This window comes from Bos mutus, chromosome 14, assembly GCF_027580195.1.
Source record: "Bos mutus isolate GX-2022 chromosome 14, NWIPB_WYAK_1.1, whole genome shotgun sequence".
Taxonomy (NCBI): domain Eukaryota; kingdom Metazoa; phylum Chordata; class Mammalia; order Artiodactyla; family Bovidae; genus Bos; species Bos mutus.
In genome coordinates, this window is record NC_091630.1 from 50,673,084 (window position 1) to 50,689,944 (window position 16,861).

Sequence of the window (16,861 nt, forward strand, 5' to 3'; positions counted from 1 at the left end):
GTTCCTCGGTCCACCAGCCTGACGGCCGCCGGGCTGGGCTCCCTCGCCGTCTCCCGGGCGGAGGGGCGAGTGAGGGGGAAGGTGGTGGTGGTGGTGGTGGCCGGGAAGCGACCCCCGGGCCGGGAGAAGCGGAGGTCCCACGGGCGCGGCCCTTTGGGGGACGGCTACGACCTGCGCGCCCCTCGCCCGCCCCGCAGCCGGCCCAGCTCCCCCGCCCCTTCCTGATCCCGCCGCTGCCCTCCACGCCTCCTCCTCTCCCCACCGCCACCCCCTCTCCTTTCTCTCGGCTCTTCCTCTCCCTCGTCGTCGTCCTCCTCCCCTCCAGCCGCTGGGATCCGCGGGTCGGACGAGCCGCCGCCTCCTTCTCTGCGTCCATGTATGAGGGGAAGAAGACGAAGAACATGTTCCTGACCCGGGCCCTGGAGAAGATTTTGGCCGACAAGGAAGTGAAGAAGGCGCATCACTCCCAGCTGCGCAAAGCGTGCGAGGTGGCGTTAGGTGAGCGGGGAGGAGGCCCGAGGGATGGGGGTAGGGAGGGTGCGGGGCGGGGGGAGGGAGGCCGGCGCGGAAGGTGGGGTCGCCGGGGGCTAGGGGCTCACCCCTGGGCCGGCGCCTCTGACCTCCGGGAGGCCGGGCGAAGCTCTGGGGCTGCGTGGCAGGAGTTGACAGTAACTCGGCTCGATGCGGGGCAGGGGCAGGGTGGAGGAGGAATGGCAGTGAGACGGGCCCGGGGAACGCGGCCGGGCTGGGGGGTGGCGGGGGTCGCCTGGGGAATCTGCGAAGGTTTGGTTGGTGGACCGTGCGGTGCGGCCGGGGCATCACCCTTTGTGAAGAGGCAGGAGTGGAGGTGCTGTTTATTCGCTGAGAAAATTGAGGTGGAGCTGACTTGTCAAGATGGGGCGTGGGAAGGGTTCCGTCTCGTAATTTCAAATAACTTTTCGTTTGGCGTGGTACTTTGGGAAGAGAGGCTGAAGTTGTTCCCTTGTTGACAGTGTCGAGAAGGGGTTTGCTAGAGGTGCAGCCTGTACTGACATCTTTCCGCCTCCGCCACGGGAAAAACAGAGAGTAATGTTGTATCCGACTGGGCTGACCTGGAAGAACAAGACCTGAGGTTAAGGGGTGGGGGTGGCGAGATAAAAGCGGGGAAGGAAAGGACCTTTAGATAAGCTGGCTTTAGTGACGGGAAGGGAGGCTTTGAACGGGGGAAATGAACAAGACAATGACACCCACCAGCCACATGTCTGGACCGTGACAGCTGCTCGCAAGCTTGAATTGTGATTTACAGTTCAGACGAAAGAGATCTAGTGTCTTGAAGCCCCTTTGCAGGGTAAATGCAAACAATACCCTACAGCGAAGACTGGCAGATGAGGAATTGTTAAGGGGAACCACTGATGGATCTTTTGCATTCATCAGGAGTGAAATCCTTTAAGGCAGGACCAGGACGTTAAACGCAAAGACGAATTCCTAATGCTTGGCTTTAGTTTATAGCGCTGGAAACAGACTAGATTAAGTTGACGAGAAAAGCAATCGTGTTAAGTGGGCTTGGAAAAAAGCATTCTTAAAAGGGGCAAAAATCCAGAATAACTTGGATGTATGCTAAAGGGTCAAGATAGGTCAAAAGCAACTTTGCCTTTTAATTATTAAAATAAAAAGACTTTTTAACTTATTGTAGTAAGCGGTTTTTATCTCCTTTTTGGATCCTTTAAAGTGATGAGATAAGTATTATTGAAGAAATTTTCATTAATTTTTTTTGAATTTTATGTATAATAAATTAAACATTTTTTTTAACCCTTCATGGATCAGAAGTACACCTTTTGTCATTCTTGTAGCTAGCGAAAGACTATTCCAGGTTTCTGAGAGGATGTTGTACAGTGGTAAAAATTGAATTTATAGCTGGGTCTTGAAAGAAATAATCACCTTGAGGCAAGGAATGATTTGGGGAATTTTTTTAAAAAATTGTTATGTGTAGGTTTTTTAATAACTTGTAGGTTAAAGAAGTTAAGAGTTCAAACTAAAGTTTTAGTTTTTAAGGTCAGATTTTCTGTGTTAAAATATACCTTTCATATACTAAATTTTAAGTATTAGATTAAGGAAATGGAGTGTTATGTGTGTGTATACATATATATATACACACACACACACATATATATATATATATATATTTTTTTTTTTTTTCCCTCTCCAAAATGCTAATATAAGTATCTGTTCTAAATGGTATGCTTACTGGAAGGAGAATCAGATCCTGGCTTTAAATTGCAGTTCTGTTACATTGCAGCAAAGTCAGGTCTGTGGGCCTTGGATTCCTTCTCTGTACAGTTAGGATATTGAGCATAATGGTTGTAATGTGCCACGAATGTGAACACAGTTGTTTTGTTAACTTGTACCTTGAGAGTATTCCTGTCACTCTTGATTGGCATCTTTAGAGGCTTTAATGGCTTGGTCCTTGCTGTTTTGAGAGGGAAGGATTACTTGCTCATGTCTGCCTCGGCTCTACAAAGATTATTTCAGATTTTGCCACTTATTACTTGTTTGTCCCTTCCACATAGTTAGCAGAAGCTTATGAGGAATGTCCCAGAGTACTTTTCTTTACTTTAGACATACAGGGCTTTTTCCTTTTATTTCATAGTTATATTTAGTCTCCTACAAAATCTCATTGAGCAATCTGATGGTAATTAATCCCAGATGACCTTTGTTTCTTCCCTTTTAGTCATCCATGTACATTACCGCCCAAACATAATTTAATAGGGATGACACTTTTTATCTTTGCAGAAAGTATAATGTCCTGTAGTAGGTAGTATCCCCAAATACATCCTTGGAAGCTGTCATAGGCCTCCCTCTTCCACTTCACTACTGAGACCTGGGTCAGGCCACCTTTGGTTTCTTGGTAATCTGTATGGCTAGCAAGCTGGATGGGAAAGTAAACTGGAATGGCCTGGTTTGGTCATTCCTTATCTCTGGGTTGTGAGTGGGTAGGAGTTGGCTGGTAGTGGTAGAGAGGTGGGTGTTGCTCTAACTCTTCTAAATAGACTTTGTAAATAACCCACCTAAATACACCTGCCTGCATTTATTCTGTGTGTCGTCAGCCCCCCCCCCATTTTTACTGAGCACCTACCATATAGCTAAAGGGAACAAGAAAATACATCTAATCCTTTCGTGTTTTAAAATCATGTTAGTGGTGTGTGAGTAGATTCAGAGCACTGGAATTCAAAATTCAGTTATCTTTTAACAAGATGACCTATAATAAATTGATTTTCTGTAAATTATACTCATGAAATTACAGTTCATCTCATGTTCTTAAGAATACTGTATTTTTTTCTTTTTTCTTTGGTCACAATATAGCTTTTTGGAAACATTACCTAGATAAGGGGAGATTTTACTTTATTAAAACAAAACCCAATCTCAAAAAACACCACATAAAAGAGCTTTTATTTTCATGTAAAGAAAGATAATGAAACCTTTAAAGCAGATTATTGGAAACTTTTGTAAAATTATCTTACATTTCAGACTTTATTTTGAAGTAAAGTGGTTAAAAAAAAAAAGAAAAACAAAACCCTTCCCACCTTGACTTTATTTTGAAGTAAAGTGGTTAAAAAAGAAAAAGAAACAAAATCCCTCCCACCTACGTTGTTACCATCAGTGTGAAGCCCACAGGCCAGGAACAGCTCCAGGTTGCCCTCTCTTGGTACCTGCCCCACACCAGCTTTCTGCAGCAACCACTGAACTCTGCAGAGTCAGGGCCTCCAGGCTGCCCTAGCTTAGCTTGATCCATTCCTGCTCTCTAGAATCCTGAATTAAAAATAGTCTGGCCATCTGCTGGCAGATGAGACAACAGCAGAACTATTTTTAGTTTTAAAGAATTTAGGATTGTTGAGGGATTGGGCTTGAAGGTAGCATTGTTTGTCTTATAGGGAGGGGAGGGTACAGTTGGGCCGTATTCCAGCCAGGCCTCTTAAAGTTTCAAGAGTTTCTTTGATGTTAGGGCTATGACTAGTTCAGCTTTTGCCTCTAACATCAAATATCTGTGAAGATATCCTGCAAATGTTAGGGTGAGTGAGTTCAAGGTTGGAAGCTGGCACTGATAGAGAATAGAAGTGAAAGAGGTGACCAGAAGAAGGTTTTAGAGGCAAGGGAGGCCTGCAGAGGCAGCATTAAGGTTGGGTTCCCTGCAGAGATACTGGGGAATGATGGAGAAAAAGAGGGATTGCTAGGAAAGTAATTTTTGCATCATACAGGGTGTGAATTTGTGTTCATCATGTTCTAAAGTGATCCTGCTGATTTTCTTTTATGAGTTTGTTATCTAAGCTTATAGTCTTTTCCAGAAATGTAGATATCAATATCATATTTAGGCTAAAAACTTTCAAAACTTGCTCGTTGTGCACCTCCAGTCTCGCCCTTGTTTTGGTTAGTGACGTTCTAAAAAAGAAGTATGAGTCGGCAGGAGTGGGATTATTTGAGTGCATTTGACCTCAGTTTTATGCTACTTCTGGTAATTTTATTAATTTTTGTCACTCTTGACTATTTACCAGAAAATGACTTTGTCTCAAATAATACCCTGCAGACAGTGAATTATCTTAATTATAATTTAAATCCATTAGCAAGTCTCCTTTTAAACCTTCCGTGATACCTAAAATAAAAGGTGTTTTCAGTAAGTCAGGCTGCTAGAATTTTTGAGGTAGCTAGGAAAGAAGGGCCTGATGAATGATGTGACTGAAAGAGTATATTAGGGTTGAGTGGAAAAAAGTAAGTTTGGGTTACAGTGTATATACTCTTTCCATTGTGGAGATTTATACTGCACATTAACATAGTTAAGATTCTGAAGAGTCCTCTATGAAAAAAAACCTGCTCAGTTTTGCTTAATGAAGTTTTCCCTAAATTTGACCCTTTTCAGTATCTGTTAACACCCCTCGGAAATGTTGTTCCTTGAAATTTACTTTGGGACACTGTTCAAGGGGAAAAGACAAATGCAGATAGAATGGCCCTAACTGCTGAGGGAACCATTCTTATGTTTTTGGAAAGCAGGAGTTTTGTTGATAGTATGTGAAGAAATGAGGTGTAGTTGGACAGAGTGGTATCAGGATCAGAGGGCCATTTGGTTTCTAGCTCTTTCTTTCCTATCCTGTCTAATGGCAAAGCAACTGCTTGTCTCGGTGTTAGTGTTTAACTCGTAGAGAAACTTCTGTCGGTAATTATTGTTTCAAACCAGAGTAAAAATGTATTGTGAATGGGAAATAATTTGGGGGAATATTTGTCATAATGTTCATCACAAATTGGATGAGGGAATTTCTGAAAAAGGGAAACACATGAACAAATTATTGTTGCCATTCCAAGTTAAGTGTATTCTTCATTCATATCCTTGGTTGAACTAGTATGGGCCAGGTAGTGTTTCAGCGCTGGGCATAAAGCAGTGAGCCAAATATGCTTTCATGGAACGTAATTTCTAGTTGAGGCTGAGAGTAAAAAACTGATGTTTTGTATTGTCAAATTGATAATTGTTATTATCTGAGGAAATAGTTCAGAAAGGTAAAGGGAGAATGACCAGGAGGGCAAGTATGGGTAGGGCTGTCAGGAAAGGCCTTTTCAGGAGGTGACATTTCAGCAGAGAAGTGACAGATCCGGTTTTTCAAATACCTGGGTGACACAGGCAGAGGGAACAGCGAGGCGGGTGTTGTGCTTGGTACCTTCCAGGACGAAAGGAAGCTTGTGTGGCTAGAGAGTGAGAGGAGGGAGGAGGAGAGGAGAGCAGCTTTGGCTTTTATTACATCTGTGCTCTGAGTCCCTAGAGAGTTTTACAGGGGGTGACAAAGCAGGTTTACACGTTGAAAGGCTCACTTTGGCCAGAGGTGATAGTGATTTAGGCTGGTGGTGGTGGAGGGAATGAGAATTGGTTGCATTTGAAATATGTATTTTTTCCCGTGGGGCGCAGGGTGCCATGTTCAAAGCCTCAGTTCTTTTTGTTGTTGTTGTTGTTTTAATATATATTGATTTGACTGGCTCTGGTTTTAGTTGCAGCACATGGGATCTTCCTAGACCAGAGATCAAACCATCTGCATTGGTAGGCGGATTCTTATCCACTGTCACCAGGGAAGTCCTGGAATATAGAGTTGACAGGATTTGCTGATGGGTTGGTTGTGTGACAACAAACAGCCAGAGCTTCCAGGCTATTGGAGAAGGCGTTCACTATGATGGGGAACACCAGGAGAGAAAACATATTGGTAAAACATTTTATTCAACTCTTTGTGTATTTTAGAATTTTTTAATGATAGAATTTCCTGCTGATGTAATAGGATATTTTCTACTGAGAAAAGGGCACACTTAAAATGATAGAATGGCTTCCCTGGTAGCTCAGAGGGTAAAGCATCTTGCCCGCAGTGCAGGAGACCTGGGTTCGATCCCTGGGTCGGGAAGATCCCCTGGAGAAGGAAATGGCAACCCACTCCAGTATTCTTGCCTGGAGAGTTCCATGGACAGAGGAGCCTGGTAGGCTACAGTGCATGGGATTGCAAAGAGTCGGACACGACTGAGCAACTTCACTTCACTTCAAAATGATAGAACATAGTCTAGTGAGAAGGCACAAAACAATTTCAGATTTGAGTTGTCAGTTTTTTCTCTGAGGTTTTTTCCTAAGGGAGCATGCCTTTCACATTGTTTCAATTACAGTAAACAATTGATCTGGTCTTTTCAGGGACAGTTAAGGATCTTGAGATGAAATCAGCTTGGATTTAAGGGTAGGTCCTAAGTCCAGTGACTGGTGTCCTCTGTAGAGGGAAAAACACAGAGACACACAGAGGAAGAGAGGCATGTGGAAATGGAGGCAGGCAGAGATCGAGGTTATGTTGCTGGAAGCCAGGAGGTGCCAGGTGTCACCAGGTTGAGACGGGGCAAGGAAGGATTCTTCCTGGAGCTTTCATTGGTGGAATGGCTCTGCGAACACCTTTAGTTCAGACTTCTAGCCTCCAGAACTGAGAGAAAACGAATTTCTAATGTTTTAAGCCAAGTTTGTGGTAGTTTGTTGAGTCAGCCCTAGGAAACTAACAACAGTTGTCTTTATCCTGACTTTAGACCCACTTCGATTTATTTGAGCTTCTCTTTTTAGAGTGCAGGTATACTTGAACAACATGGGGGTTAGGGGACCCACCCTCCAAGCAGTTGAAGATCTAAGTATAACTTTACAGTCAGCCCTCCCTATCCATGACTCCACATCCTTGGATTCAGCCAGCCTTGGATCATGTAGTGTTTATTAAAGAAAATCTGCATATAAGTTCAGAAGATCAAATGTGTTTAAATAATCAAATACTGTCTTTGGTCTCTTTCATAAATTTAGAAAGGAATTATTCTCAGGCTTTAATGTTCATGAGTCTTAAGAAACCTCTTTTAATAAAAGAGTCCTGGGCCCAAGTGTTTAATTAAAAGTTTTATGTTCTACTTTTGATAAGAATTCACTAATCAGCTGTTTAATAACACTCATCTGTCCACACCTTGCTAAGAAATTAATTAGTAAAACTGCAAGCAAGCAAAGTAGTATCAGGAAAACCAAGGACTGTTTTCATAGCAGAGTCCTTGTGCCTTTACTCAGTTTACTTTTAATTACATGTAAGTCCAATAAATTTAGCAGTTTACTTTTTTAAAAAAATAAATCCTTTTCTTCAAACCATTTTCAAAAGTAGAACTAGGGGTAAAAAATCACCCATCACAATGGAGGTAAGTGTTGTTACCTTTACAAAAAATTTCATTGAAGTCACAATTTACAATCTGTAAAATATGCCCATTTAAAATATATTTTGTACTAAATTTCACTGAAGTGTGCACCCATCACCATAATACAGTTTTAGAACATTTCCATCACCCTAGTAAGGGCCCTCGTGCCCATTTACAGTTAACCCCAGTTTGCAGACATCCACTAATCCAGGTCTTGGCCTTTTCTGGAAATCTGTGTGTTATACATATGTGGTCTTTCATGCCTGACTTCACTCAGCATAATGTTTTTGAAGTTCATTCTTGTTGTAGCATGTATCAGTATTTTTTTTAATTGCTGAATAGTATTCCATAATGTGGATGTGCCTTATTTTTTTGCTTGTCTTCGCACAGTTGTTAAGCATTTGGGTTGGACACAGAATGCTGCTATGAATATTCAAATGTAAATCTTTATGCAGGTCTAATATTTTATTTCTGATAAATACCTAGAAGTGGAATTGCTGGGTCATATGATAACTTTGTTTAACTTTTAAAGAAACTAAGTTGTTTTCCAAAGTAACTGCATCATTTGGGTTTCTCATACAGCCTTGCCAGTTAATATTTTTTATCTTCTGTGTTTTTTATTTTAGCCATCCTAGTTAATATGAAGTTATTTCATTTAAACAGTGTTAGCTTTTTGAGGCATTTTTTTCCCCCAGACTTTGTATACATACACATGAACAGATAAATTCTTCCAAAAGTTGAGCTATTTAACTTGAGGTGATAATAGGAAAAGAAATAGCTGACATTTATTGAATGTTTACTGTATTCCAAGTTCTTTGCCAATTAAGTACTTCATTACCTGTATCTCAGTTAGTTGTCAGAACAATCCTATGCGCTCTGGTGCTATTATTCTCTGCGTTTTGCAGAGGAAGAAACTGAGGTTTAGAGCTGTGTTTAGTACAGTTGGAATGTACTTTTGGCTTAATGTGGCCGTCCTGAACTGTGCCCTAAGTCACGGAACTGTTTACAAGTAACAGATTAAAAAATGAGATAAGAGAGCAATCACAGAAAGAAAGGCACGCTAAGAAAAGATAAAGAACAAAATACATAAAAGACAGAGAAACAGTCAGCCAACAGCAACAGAAGAAAATACTGCTCTGTACATTTCAGTGAGTCTTGAGGGTGTTTATGTACTGTGTGCTCATAATGGCGTCCCTGAGTCCATCATGCAAAAAATCATTTTATTGTATGTTCTACCTAGAAAATCAGGCAGATTCTTGTGCATTTCTGTGTCTTTTGAAGATTTTTACCAAAATTTTAAAGTCAGATTTTTATTTGAGCTCTTTGAAAAATTCAGCTGTGCTCTGACTCCCAAGGACTCTGGCCAGGCTAGCTTTCATTGTATCTGTAGTCCTAACTTGTAAAAATACACTACTCTCATGTGCTTTCTTTCTTAATGTTCATAGCATTTCAGATCATTTTAAGAATTGAAAACAAGATCTTATTGAAATGTCATCTTATGGCAAATTACAAATAAGACAACCTAAAAATAACTGGTTGTATTTCTCAGTGTAAGTCTCAGTGGCTTCTTTTATAAGTACACAAATGTAATTATTGTGTAATTGTCATAATTTTTGGTTGTATAGTCTCATATTTCATATGCTGTATCTGTTTCTTCCTACCTAGCATTTTAATAAGGTGTCATTTATTTAAATGTTTTTGACTTTGGGAGTATTTACATATAAAATTTGCTTCACAGATTTTTCTTTTATTAATCCCTGCAAAATTCTTTGAGCATTTTGTTATGTATGCAGAATTACCTAAACATTAAGATGGAGCTCACTGGGTCATTAGAGTGTGGTCACTTATGGTTCTTGTTCTTTAGGCAAAGTTATCATAAATACAGTTGTGCTGGGTATAACTGTACATACAGCACAGTATGAGGAAAATAAGTCAGGGTATTCATCCTCTTTAGATTATTGGTTTTGATCCGTTTTTACTGTAAACATTCTTTTTCATTGTTTGCACTTTTTTTTGTTCTAAAAGTAGGAATTAAAGACATAAAAACTGCCTTTTTATAGTCAGGATAAGTATAATTTTGTTTTCTGTACATTTTATTTTTTCATACTTTTTTCCTTGATATTTATTAGGATATAATGAGTTTTATATTTAATAAGTTTACCTTGTCTCAGAATTGATAATCAGGTATTGAAAAGCAGTTACTAAGTTAGAAAAGCATTTTATGACATCTTATTCAAGTATTTCTGTTTAGTGCTTAGTGAAAGTGAAGTCGCTCAGTCGTGTCCGACTCTTTGTGACCCGTGGACTGTAGCCTATCAGGCTCCTCCGTCCATGGGATTTTCCAGGCAAGAGTGCTGGAATGGATTGCCATTTCCTTCTCCAGGGGATTTTCCCAACCCAGGAATCGAACCTGGGTCTCCTGCGTTGCAGGCAGATGCTTTACCGTTTAGCCACCAGGGAAGCTGTTTAAATTGTATCAAATATGATTGACTAGTCCTCATTGCCCCTTAACTTTTTTAATAACATTTGATTTTCTTTCCCAAATAATTTTAGGATTTTCTTTATTCTTTAATATTTTCTTTATATTCTCTTAGGCAATGGCATGCCACTCCAGTACTCTTGCCTGGAAAATCACATGGATGGAGGAGCCTGGTGGGCTGCAGTCCATGGGGTCACTAAGAGTTGGACACGACTGAGGGACTTCACTTTCACTTTTCACTTTCATGCATTGGAGAAGGAAATGGCAACCCACTCCAGTGTTCTTGCCTGGAGAATCCCAGGGGTGGGGGAGCCTGATGGGCTACCGTCTATGGGGTTGCACAGAGTCGGACACGACTGAAGCAACTTAGCAGCAGTAGCAGTGACTTATTAACATAATACTTAATCAGCATTTCTTACCTTATTCTTGTGTATCAGATAAAAAGTGTAATTACACTTGGTAATAAGTTGGTTATTTGGTTTCATCTATTTTATTGGGTCCTCATGCTTCTAGTCTCTAAGTGTTAATTCTTACATAATTGAGAATGTATTTAATGCAGTACTAAGCAAAAGCTTAATTGTGATTTCTAATGTGCTTGTTTGTATCTTTAGAAATGGAGATGGAACACATGCATCGTCTAGTACTAGGTTGGTGCAAACGTTATTACGTTTTTGCATTGTTGAAATTTGCCGTTTGATATTGGAATGCATTCTTAAATGTGGTTATGTTATACATCATTTTAATGTGCATTTCTCCCTTTGTTTTTTGCTAATGACTTATTACTTGATGTTTATCCTATATTTATTTTAAACTATGGAAATGATGCTAAACGAAAAGCAAATTCAAGCAATTTTCTTGAGTTCAAAATGGGTAGTAAAGCAGTGGTGCATTGGCCCAGTTACTGCTAACAAAGATACAGTGCAGTGGTGGTTCAAGATGTTTTGCAAAGGAGATGAGAGCCTTGAAGATGAGGAGCACAATGCCTGGCCATCAGAAGTTGACAACGACCAATTGAGAGCCATCATCAAAGCTGATCCTCTTAACGACCACATGAGAAGTTGCCGAAGAACTCAAGGTTGCCCATTCTACAGTTGTTTGGCATTTGAAGAAAACTGAAAAGGTGATAAAGCTCGATGAGTGGGTACCTCATTAGCTGACTGCAAATCAAAAAAATTATCACTTTGAAGTGTTGTCTTCTGTTATCCTATGCAACAACAATGAACCATTTTTCAATCCGATTGTGATGTTCACTGGAAAGTGGATTTTATATGACAACCGGCGACAACCGGTTGGTCTGAGAAGACACTCCAAAGCACTTCCCAAAGCCAAACTTGCACCAAAAAAAAAAGTCATGGTCACTTTGGTGGTCTGCTGCTTGTCTGATCCACTACAACTTGCTGAATCCCAGCGAAAACATTACATCTGAGAAGCATGCTCAGCAAATCGATGAGCTGCACCAAAAACTGCAGTGATTTAGCAGCCGGCATTGGTCAGCAGAATGGGCCCAATTCTCCACGACAGTGCCCTGCTGCACCTTGCACAACCAGTGCTTCAGAAGCTGAATGAGTTGGACTATGAAGTTTTGCCTCATCTGCCATATTCACCTGACCTCTTGCCAACTGACTACCACTTCTTCAAGCATCTCAACAACTTTTTGCAGAGAAAATGCTTCCACAACCAGCAGGATGCAGGAAAGGTTTTCCAAGAGTTTGTCAAATCCTAAAGCACAGATTTTCATGCTACAGAAATAAACATTTCTCATTGGCAAAAATGTGTTGATTGTAATTGTTCCTATTTTGATTGATAAAGATGTGTTTGAGCCTAGTTATAATGAGGTATAATGATTTAAAATTCATGGTCCAAAACCACAATTACTTTTGCACCAACCTATTAATAGAACAGAAATAAGATGTAATATGTTTGATACCAGTTAATAATTAAGTTAGCACTTGTTAATAATTAAGCTTTTAAAGTGTATACCAGTTCCAGAATGGGTATTTTTAAATTTTCTTTTCCCACAATGGGTATTTTATAATGATTAGAGAACAGAAGTTTTATAGTAAATACTGTGTCTGCAGATTATTTTTCCAGGAGAGACATGGACAGAAGGTGAACTTACATTATCAGAATGTACTTTTTTCCTAAAAGCAGTGATGAATCTTTGTGTTTGGATATATGAAGTGAAAAAGTATTTTATTCTCTGTTCCCATCTCAACTCTCATTTTTATGGCTATTGGGAAAGTCTTGAATGGCAGATTAGAAAGAAAGCTACTTTTGTTAGTAATGTGTAGCAACACACACACACATGTGCTTGCTTGGCAGGAATACTGGAGTGGGTTGCCAATTCCTACTCCAGGGATCTTCCCACCTCAGGGATCAGACCTGCGTCTCTTGCATCCCTTGCATTGGTAGGCAGATCTTTACCACTGTACCTGCCGCCTGGGAAGCCCCAGTGTGCAGCATATGCTTCCTTACAAAGTCAATGAACATGCCAGAGCCAAAGCTTTTTTATGTGGTCATATCTTCATTGAGTTGTTTTCCTTTTGAAATAGTCAAAGCAAAGATTTTTTTTGTTGTTTTTTAAACTTTCTTGTACATTTCAAAAAGCACGCTTGATTAGGTGATCAGTATGCTGCAATCTGGTTCCTTATAATAAAGTTTGGCATTCAAATCATAACGCTTATAATTCTGTTTGTTTTTACTTGTTTTGAATGAAAAATGTCTTTAGGAAAGATTAGTCTTTTTCTGTTTTATTACTAAGTTAAAATTATATCCATGAATATTTCCTGAACAGTTTAGGATTTTATGTCAAATTGAATATCTTTTTTAAATGCTTCTACACTTGGTTTCTATTAATTTGGTCTTACTGAAGTTTTTTATTTTTAACATTTCTTAAGGGTGTATAATTGTTCATTTATAACAAGCAGGAGCTTTGATTTTTGCCATTTATGTATGCCTCCTGCTGTTCTGTGTCATAAAGTTCTCTCTCACTAGTGTGCTTGACCAAAGCTTCTTAATGTATATTTTGTTGATTCAGTAAGTTAACGTCCCCAAATACATTGTCTAGGATATGCTATGCTATGCTAAGTCACTTCAGTCGTGTCCGACTCTGTGCGACCCCATAGACGGCAGCCCAACAGGCTTCCCCGTCCCTGGGATTCTCCAGGCAAGAACACTGGAGTGGGTTGCCATTTCCTTCTCCAATGCATGAAAGTGAAAAGTGAAAGTGAAGTCGCTCAGTTGTGTCCGACTCCTAGCGACCCCATGGACTGCAGCCTACCAGGCTCCTCCGTCCATGGGATTTTTCAGGCAAGAGTACTGGAGTGGGGTGCCATTGCCTTCTCCGATTGTCTAGGATAGTCACACTTAATAATTTGGCTTTCCAGAAGATGGATTAAAAAAACAAAAATCTTTGAGTTTGGAAATTAAATGTCAAGAATGTTTGCTTTTCCTCAGTTTTTTATTTTTTTTTTTAATTAGTTTTTATCCTAAACTTTTCATTAAAAAAAACCACAGTATTTCAGTTCGTTTTATGGGAACCATTCCTTTTATGTTTATTTCCTACCTGATTCTCTTTTCTCCTTCTCAAACCTTCAGAGTCTCTTAATCAGCATTGATGTATGAAAACATTCTTAGATTCATAAAGACATATTTTAAAGCAGTTGAAACAATTTAAAGAGAATCAGTGAGTAATCTGACATCTGGTTAGCAACCTTTGATGTGACCTTCCAAATGACCACTAACTTGTAGAAATGGAGGAAAATTTACTATGTTGTGGAAAACCGTATTGATAGTAGTCTTACTAGACTCAGGAGGAATGAATGAAACTAAAAGAATGAGAGAAAAGAGCACAGGTATGGAGGACAAAAACCAAAACTATTCCACGTGAATAGTTTCCTAAACACAGAACAAGAAAATTAAAAATTGGAAATAACAAACAGAAGAATAATCAAAGACATAATAAAACTTCACCAAGAAACACCTATGTATGAAAACTGCCGTATCCCAGGAAGAAGAAAACTCAATATAAAGAGACTCTTACAAGTTTCGGTCTAGCAGTATTACTTAAAATTTAAGAGAAAAAAAAATATCCTGTGAATTTCTAGGCAGAGATAATAAGCTTTCAAAGAAGCAATTGTAAGTGTTTAGTTAAGATTACAAGTTTCACCCTAGGTAAACCTGAATAATAGAAATGTGCTGAAAATGATAGAATAGCAGCTCTGCTAATATATTCAGATACACTGTTTTACTTTTTTTTTTTTTAATCGGTCTTACTCCACCTCTTTATTTTCCCTGTTTCTTTTTTCCTCTCCTCCTATCTCCTTCATCTCCACTCGTCTCATTCCTTTTATCTTAAATTCTACTTCTAAAAAATGGTTAGAAAATAATGATGCATGTTGCGAAGATAGATGTACAGATTGATTCATCTTTGTGATTTAACATTTTTGTCTTGAACTGTCTTTTATTTGCAATCTTGTGTTGATTTCTTTAGAGCAAAGTGAATCAGTTATACATGTATCCACTTTTTAAGATTCCTTTCCTGTATAGGTCATTATAGAATACTGAGTAGAGTTCTCTATGCTCTACAGTAGATCCTTATTAGTTATCCTTATTAGTTATAACATATATAATGTTATACTATTATGTACTATGTTATATAATAGTGTGTATATGTCAATCCCAGTTTATCCCTCTCCTTTCCTCTGCGCACTGTAATCATAAATTTGTTTTCTATATATGTGACTCTGTTTCTGTTTTGTAAATAGGTTCGTTTGTACCATTCTTTTAGATTCTGTGTGTTAAAGTGATATCATATGATATTTTTCTCTGACTGACTTCACTCAGTATGACGGTCTCTAGGTCCATCCATGTTGCTGAAAATGACATTATTTCATTCTTTTTTAATGGCTAAGTAATATTCCACTGTGTATGTGTACCACATCTTTTTTATCTGTTCCTCTCTTGATGGACATTTAAGTTGCTTCCATGTCTTGGCTATTGTAAATAGTGCTGCCATGAACACTGGGGTGCATATATCTTTTTGAATTATGATTTTCTCTGGATATATACCCTGGAGTGGGATGGCTGTATCATATCGTAGCTCTTTTTAGTTTTTTAAGGAACCTCCATACTGTTCTTCATAGTGGCGGTACAAATTTACATTCCCACCAATGTAGGAGGGTTCCCTTTTTTGATGATGACCATTCTGACTGATGTGAAATGATACCTTGTTCTAGTTTTGATTTGCATTTCTCTGATAATTAGTGATGTTGAGCATCTTTTAATGTGCTTTTTGGCCGTCTCTCTGATGGCATCCGGTCCCATCACTTCATGGGAAATAGATGGGGAAACAGTGGAAACAGTGTCAGACTTTATTTTGGGGGGCTCCAAAATCACTGCAGATGGTGACTGCAGCCATGAAATTAAAAGACGCTTACTTCTTGGAAGGAAAGTTATGACCAATCTAGATAGCATATTCAAAAGCAGAGACATTACTTTGCCAACAAAGGTTCGTCTAGTCAAGGCTATGGTTTTTCCTGTGGTCATGTATGGATTTGAGAGTTGGACTGTGAAGAAGGCTGAGCCTCGAAGAATTGATGCTTTTGAACTGTGGTGTTGGAGAAGACTCTTGAGAGTCCCTTGGACTGCCCTGGGATTTCTTTGGAAGGAATGATGCTAAAGCTGAAACTCCAGAACTTTGGCCACCTCATGCAAAGAGTTGACTCATTGGAAAAGACTCTGATGCTGAGAGGGATTGGGGGCAGGGGGAGAAGGGGACAACAGAGGATGAGATGGCTGGATGGCATCACTGACTCGATGGACATGAGTCTGGTTGAACTCCGGGAGTTGGTGATGGACAGGGAGGCCTGGTGTGCTGCGATTCATGGGGTCGAAAAGAGTCAGACACGACTGAGTGACTGAACTGACCTGAACTGATGTTATCTTTGAAGAAATGTCTGTTTAGATCTTAACGCCCGTGTTTTGATTGGGTTGCTTTTTTTAATATTGAGCTACATGAGTTGTTTATATACTTTGGAGATCAAACCCTTGTCCATCTCTTCGTTTGCAATGTTGGTTGTCTTTTTGTTTATGATTTACTTTGCTGTGCAAAAGCTTTTCAATTTAATTAGGTCCTATTTGTTTTTATTTAAACATTATTCTAGGAGATGGATCAGAAAAGATCTTACTGCAATTTATGTCAAAGAGTATTCTGCCTATGTTTTCCTCTAAGAATTGTGTAGTATCCAGCTTTACAGATAGGTTTTTAATCCATTTTGATTTTATTTTTGTATATGGTGTTAGGGAGTATTCTAATTTCATTCTTTTACATGTAGCTGTCCAGTTTTCCCAGCACCAGTTATTGAAGAGACGGTCTTTTCTCCATTGTATATTCTTGCCTACTTTGTCACTGATTAGGTGGCCACAGGTGCATGGGTTATCTCTGGAGTTTCAGTCTTTTTCCATTGATCTATATTTCTGTTTTTGTGCCAGTATCATATTGTTTTGATTACATTAGTAGTATAGTATGAAGGCAGGGAACCTGATTGCTCTAGCTCTGTTCTTCTTTTTCAAGATTGCTTTCACTATTGAGGGAGAAGGCAATGGCACCCCACTCCAGTACTCTTGCCTGAAAAATCCCATGGACGGAGGAGCCTGGTAGGCTGCAGTCCATGGGGTTGCAGAGAG

General features: G+C 39.5%; 1 protein-coding gene and 1 non-coding gene across 3 annotated transcripts in view; one reads left to right on the plus strand and one right to left on the minus strand.

Annotated features, from left to right (window-relative positions):
- The first annotated feature begins 364 nt into the window (after positions 1-364).
- ARFGEF1 (ARF guanine nucleotide exchange factor 1) overlaps positions 365-16,861 on the plus strand; it is a 131,313-nt gene continuing 114,816 nt past the window's right edge. For both annotated transcript variants that reach the window (XM_005892930.2, XM_070382300.1), the window contains exon 1: positions 365-498. In XM_005892930.2, the coding sequence (XP_005892992.2) occupies positions 375-498 (124 nt within the window). In that variant the 5' untranslated portion in view covers positions 365-374. The remainder of the gene's footprint in view (positions 499-16,861) is intronic.
- Positions 10,085-10,155, minus strand: TRNAC-GCA (transfer RNA cysteine (anticodon GCA)). The gene has a single exon. It is a non-coding gene; the product is annotated as a tRNA-Cys (tRNA).